Below are 7,045 nucleotides of genomic sequence, written 5' to 3'. Positions count from 1 at the left end.
GGGTGAGGGCCCGGGCGTGTACTCCGGGCGCCCGGCAGCGCCAGGCGAGACAGGCTGACGCCTGTTTCGAGTGGGCTGGTACTGAGGGTACCGAGAGCCCGTTGGTGGGTGGTAGGCACCCCTATACTGCCTTCCATATGTGCAATCGCGAGCCATGTGTCCTACATACCCACAAGCATAACATGTGGGTGGCGTGGGCGCGTTCCCATATGGGCGTGTAGGTGGCGCGGCGTGCCGTCCTCCCCTTTGGGGTATCGGGTAACGTGACTGGCCTGGAGGGCGTGGAGGACGGGCTTGTGAGACATGTTTGGGTCCGGATGCCTGGGTGGAACAGACGTTCAGCACTTTTATTTCTTTGGCGATATCGGCATCGGATAGCTTCGACTCTGGATAAGCTTTAATATACTCATACCCTTTCTTTAATACCTTCTGTGGGTCCCCCTTTTCTTCCTCCGTTAGGATGAGTAAGAGGGCCGGAGGGAAAGCCTCTCTGAGCCGTAAAGCGGTTATCTCAGTTAGCAAACTGGCATTGTCAGGCTTGAGAGCGATCAACTCGTCTCAATGTCTCCAGGCGGATGAGGAAGGTGCGGATGTTTTCTCCTGTCCGCCGTTTTGCCTCTCCCAATTCTTTTCTGGAGGACCGAAAAGGTCCTTACTGTGGGAAACACACGTAGGAAGTCTTCCTTTACTTTTTCCCAATCCTGTCCACATCTAGTGATACAACCGAGGAGATGATCGCGCGCTGCTCCCAGGGCATATTGTTTGGCTAACTCAATCTTTCCGGTAGTGTCCCAATTTGCCTGTGTCCGGCTTTCAATATCCTCTATCCATTTCTTTGCTAGCTTATGGCATGGGAGGTTTGGTGCTTTGCTACTTTTTCTTCTCCACCACAAAAATATAAGAGTCCCTGCACTCTACTAAAATCATTCAAGGTATGACGGCTAAGTAGCGTGACAAGATCATCATGGGCAAGGGTGATCGATTTTCCATCTTCTTTTGGGGAGGGTTCTGCCTTCGTCTGGCATTTTTAACTCTAAAGTCTTATTCCCGTAATTCCAAGAATAACTGTCTTCTCCTCGCTTTCGGATGTGGACATACACCAGTACAATACCAATATAAACCAATATAAATCGTAAGTTTCACCACAAGTTTCACCACATGTTTCACCACATGTTTCACCACATGTTTCACCACCCCACACCTGACACCAATGTTGTAACCCGCAATCCCGGGTCACACAGGGCGACGACACACTGTTTGTATTAGTGACACTTGACTTAAAATTCTAGTACTTTAGGAGTATTTAAAGGAGTTCGTAAATGGGGTGATGAAACGGTGTCGCCTTTCTTATATGTATTTTATTCTACCTTAATACTACTTAATATTACAGAGGGTAAAAATATTGTTTAAACCAGCGACTGGCTTACTAGACTCAATGAGTCTTCAGGTTTTCTTCACTATTGGTTACTGACGTTAACACTGGTATAATATTGAGTAAAAACTCACACAATAAAGTATCATAGAAATATAATCCTAAGTAAAACTAAGATAATAGAACACAATAGATATGTTAGATACGCTTTCCTCTATGGTACCACATTACTCCATACTCACAGTAGCAACGATGAATGTTCTACCCATGTTGTCTAGGGAAGGACAACTGAGTGTCCAGCAACGAACAGAGTGCTGGTTGATCTGAGGTCAAGCCTGGAGAAATGCTTCTTATATAGGCAGACATCGCGAGGGTAATACGTCAGGCGTGTGAGTCATACATCAAACTCACACCGAGCTCATACAATAATCTACCTAACCGACATGCTTAATTCACGCGGTGACGCAGCTTTGTTTTCATAACATTTTGTTCCGCGGTTGATCGTGTTTTGGCCGCGGTTGATTGTGTTTGGCTTAGAGAGATAAGCGGGTGCGTTAATGGGCAATTACAATTGTGTATAGGTTGGTAAATGAACAGTGCGTGTGGGGACAATCATGTCTTGGAGTCCGTGTTGTGTTTTAGCGGTCGATACCGCTGTTGTCATCGGAAAATATTGCCGGTGAAGATGATGATGACACGAGTGGTGTCGCGGCTCGCGGGGCACCACAGATAAACAAAACAGAAAAGCTAGATATAGCCGTAATTAATGGAAGAAGACGAGGTGCAGTGCATAAACTTTTATTTCAGCAGTCATACATATAAGAAATTATAAGGAAGTACTCTTTTAAAAATAATAGCATTTAAGATACAAATTCAAATTAAACAATTATGAAAAAAAGAAAAATGAAAAAGATAATGCAGTGCCGATATGAATGCATATTCCGCCATCACAACAACGCGCGCGCACGGAAGCTGATCGACAATGGACCGCGCTGCACCACTTTCGTCAAGGCAGAGGAGAGTCCTGGTGCAGCTAGTGGAGGAAAGGCCTGTCCTTCAAGATAGGTCAACCAGCACTGCGGTCCAGCACAAGAAGAACTTGGCGTGGGATGAGATCGCCAAAAACTTCAACGCCATGCTCCCTGATCTGGAGCCGCGATCAGTTCAACAATTGAAAAGAAGTTTCAACCGCATCAAATTGAAGTAAGTAAATGAGGTGCATTGATTTTACGTTGTATATAGTTAACCTTTTGACCAGTATCGCTTTGTATCGCTTCTAAGGTCATCCTCTCCTCGATCCTTTCAGTGCGCAACGCGTCATGACCCCTGTGCGCTGTCGGGCAGGGGGGAGGTGAGTTCTATTTTCACCTCCACACCTCTGTAACTATGCATTGTAGCAAATATTCGGCATATCATTGGAAAGATAAAGGCAAATACTATACAGCTTGCTTAATTATATTGCCAGTTTCATATGATGACCGACTAAACAATTATATTTTGCCATCGTATCTAAAAAAATAACTGCTATTATAATATGTATTGGTAGTATAGTTTGGTATATATTATTCTCGCTTTAACTTAGTGGTTGTAACAGCCAACTAGGCAAGACAATTCACCCCGTTCTGATGACAGGCAGCATGTTTCACGTATGAGTATGTGGTTGCATTATGTAGGAGGTGTCGGTGGACATTCCATCAGAATACAGTTACTATGGGGTGGTGAATAGTGTTGGAACATGTATTGTGAGCGGGAGATTCAAAACACCACCAGCACAGACAGCGCGGCGTCGCTGCCACAATTTAGCAATAAAATAATAAATGCTCTTACTGTGAATTACCATATAGTTCTTGCATCACTGGGTCACGGGGCCAATGCTTCCACCTCAGCGTGCGGTTTCGAAGCAACTGGGGTCACATGCCACCCTCCCCTGAGAATTAACAGCCTGCCCCACATCGACCATGCCTTTATACCCACCATTAATATGATCTTAGAATGTGCCCTTGTAACATTCTGTGTGGCATCAGAATGCCGCGGAGCTTCACTTGTCTAGTGCCCTCCCATACTCAGATGTGCCCCCCTTTGATAAATACCTATCCACTCCAGTGTTTGGGTGATGATTAAAATGATCAACTTTTCACCTAATAATGTGTTCTCCAGATCCAAAATAATCATAATGCATTAAAAATAGGCTATAGTTATTTTTCATTGTTATTACATGTTATTTGTAAGGCAAAAAGAAAGAATTACTGGTAGAATAGCAATAAGCATAGAGCAGGTGTAGCTCTTACATATGATAATATTATACCATTGCTGATCAAATAGTAACCCATTAATTCTTGTTTTGTTAGTTAAGAGCTATATTCAAACTAAAATAATCCCATGTTATCAACCTAATTGAATAGCAATGTATCTTTAATGCAAACACTATTAATATTAATAGGCACTAGAATATTAAATCTGCAACACTAATATCAATTTTGGTACAACAAGTTGTTTCCAATGCTCTTTACTATATTTGGTCAAAGGGTAAAAAAAGGTAAAGGAAAAGGTTAAGTTGGGAGCACACGCTATAGCTGCGGTGGTGGCAGTGCTCATCTCCATCCCATTGATCCTTTGAGCCTGTCATGAGACAACCCATAAACCAGATACAGTACCAGTGTAACATCTGGGTTACCACAGTTTACTTTCCCTGGTGGCCCCAGGTACCCGGGTGAAAGGAAGGATGAACGGCTGGGTGGCTGCATGCCGACTGCCCAGGCCCGCAGATTCATTGTTAGGGACTCGAACCACTGCATTGCAGAGGTGTATTGTTAAAGGGTTTACAATTCAGTATGCCTTTGATATATTATTGTTATTAAAATCATGTTTCATTGCAGTGTGAAAAGGAAGAGAGAGCCTACAAGCTGAAGGTGAAGAGGACTGGTGGTGCCCCTCCTCCATCACCTCCCAAGTTTACAGAAGAACATGAGACTGTTGCCTCCATGATCTCTGGAGAACTCAACATGGGCGAGGATGTCTTTGACACTCTTGCCATTCAAGATGGGCATCCAGTGGATGAGGCAGGCACTCCCATCATGGATGTTACTTTCAGTAAGTTAATCATTGCTTGAAAGTATATCACATTATATTATCCAGCTTTCTGCATTCTTGTTCTGGTGCTGCATATAAATACTATCATTGTTATTCTCATCATCAATTTTCACTTTTGATACACTGGATTAGGATAACAGATATGAAAAAAAAAATATAGATATATATATAGATATATATATATATATATATATATATATATATATATATATATATATATATATATAGATAGATAGATAGATAGAGAGAGAGATAGATAGATCGATAGAGAGAGAGATAGCTAGATATAGTTATATAGATAGAGAGAGAGAGAGAGAGAGAGTGAGAGAGACAAATAAATTTATATATATATATATATATATATATATATATAGATATAGATATAGATATATATATAGATATATAGATATAGATATATATATAGATATATAGATATATAGATAGATATATAGATATAGATAGATAGATAGATAGATAGATAGATAGATATAGATATATAGATAGATAGATAGATAGATACATATAGATATAGATAGATAAGTTACTCATTTCTGGGAACAAGCTCTGAGGGGGCCCAGTCTAGGATTAAATTTAAATAACTATAAATGCAATAGATATCAAATTCCCTCTGGTGCCTTTATTGATGGGGTAGTGTTTTTTCAAGTATTATAAGAAAAGAAGCTAACATTGTTATTGAAGGAAGTAATTTTGAGTCACATCATCTTTCATGTATAAGTATGACTGATAATGCATTGTATTATTTCACAGCTGTGAGTGGAAAACTGCCACTGACAGAGGTCCCCTCTGCTACTTCTGCCGCTGAATGTGCTGAAGCACCTGCACCTCCTAGTGCTTCTGCATCTTTCCAGCCAGAAGCTTCATCCTCTGCATCCACTGCACCATCACTAACTACATTTACATGTAATGTGGCCTCCTCTTCTGCTGCCCCACGGCAGAGGAGGAAATTTGATGCAGAGTACCAGGCCTGTCGGAAGCAGCAGGATGAGTATCACCAACTCCTTCTTCAACAGACCAGAGAGGAGCACGACCAACACATGAAACTGTACCAGTTTCACAGGGAGGTGTTGCAGCGGCAGCTAGATGTCTTCACGGAGACTTGGCATCATATCCGTGAGGCAGCAGACACCTGCAAAGCCAAATTTTTGGACAGTTTGGGGAATGCCGGAGAGTAACATCCATGATGGGATTGCCTGCCTCATCAACTGCATGCCCATCTTGTATTGTAAGAGTGTCAAGGACACACTCGCCCATACTGAGTTCTCCAGAAATCATGGAGGCAACGGCCTCGTGTTCTTCGGAAAGCTTGGGAGGTGATTGAGGAGGGCCACCACCAGTCTTCTTCACCGTTAGCATGTAAGCTCCCCCCAACATCACTACCTATGAATTTATCTAAACATTTTATTAATGTGTTCATCTTATTGACTCTCATAACATGAAGGCCAGGCCTGTTCCACTCATTCTCTTGTTGGTAAAGTATTTTTTTGCCTATGACCCTGTGGAATCTGAATTTATCAAATTTAAACCCATTATTACATGTCCTACCCAGCTCTCTTACCATCAGAACCTTATAAATATCCCCCTTATTAAAGCCCTTCATCCATTTATAAACTTCGATCAAGTCTCCTTGCACCCTTTGCCTCTCTAGAAAATGCAAGTTTAATTAACTGTTCGAGTCTCCTCATATGTCAAGTTTTTTAACCCGTAAATCATCTTTGTCATCCTCCACTGTACCAATTCTAACATTTTGATACCCATTCTACAATTATGAAGGTGACCAGAAAAAAAAAAAACATTATCATGATAAGATCTAACTAATGCTAAATATAGCTTGATGACATCAGCACTTGTTGCTTACTCTCCTTGAAATGAATCCCAATACCCTATTTGCACAATATCTAGGATGAATGCATTGTGCTCTTAGATGGAGATCAGAGGTCATCAAGATCCCTGAATTCCTCTCACACCTTGATCTTCTTAGGGGAGTGTCATTTAACCAATAATTATGAGGGGTTGTTCCTATATACACTCAGAGTACTGCACTTCCAGATGTATAAATAAAAACCAACACTGCCACCATCTTCAGTGGTCTTTCTTTACACCACTGAAGATGGTGGCAGTGTCCACCGAAACTGTTTAGTTAAAAATATAACTATCGTCTGCCAGTGTGGGTTTTTATTTATACATCAAGAATATTACGTCAGAGTGATTAGCCCATTCTTTGCACTTCCAGACATTGAACTCCATCTGCCACTTTCCTGCCCATTCACGCAATCTGTCTAGTTCATCCTGGAGAATACTAGCGACCCGATCCGACTCAATTACTCTGCCAATCTCTGTATCATCAGCATTTTAGCATATATTGCCAACATTAACTAGTGTTAGTAGTAGTAGTTGTAGTAGGAAATACATTATATTCAGTGATGTTTGATAAATATTTTTGTTCATTTATTTATATCATGATTATGTACGTATAGGCTTCAGGCAGGAAATGAACAAATTAAAGAGACTGTAAATTTTGATCAGAAAATATTTATGCAAAATCTTACAAGCTATTTTCATTTT

At 41.2% G+C, this 7,045-nt stretch overlaps 1 protein-coding gene across 1 annotated transcript; it reads left to right on the top strand.

Moving 5' to 3' along the window:
• Positions 1–4,281: 4,281 nt before the first annotated feature.
• LOC126997922 (uncharacterized) lies at positions 4,282–6,964 on the top strand. The gene is made up of 2 exons (XM_050859153.1): positions 4,282–4,462; positions 5,231–6,964. The coding sequence occupies exons 1-2, from the start codon at positions 4,354–4,356 to the stop codon at positions 5,653–5,655; spliced, it is 534 nt and encodes a 177-aa protein (XP_050715110.1). The 5' UTR covers positions 4,282–4,353; the 3' UTR covers positions 5,656–6,964.
• Positions 6,965–7,045: the final 81 nt, after the last annotated feature.

This window comes from Eriocheir sinensis, chromosome 2 (genome assembly GCF_024679095.1).
Source record: "Eriocheir sinensis breed Jianghai 21 chromosome 2, ASM2467909v1, whole genome shotgun sequence".
NCBI lineage: Eukaryota > Metazoa > Arthropoda > Malacostraca > Decapoda > Varunidae > Eriocheir > Eriocheir sinensis.
This window is presented reverse-complemented; position numbering and strand designations above follow the sequence as displayed.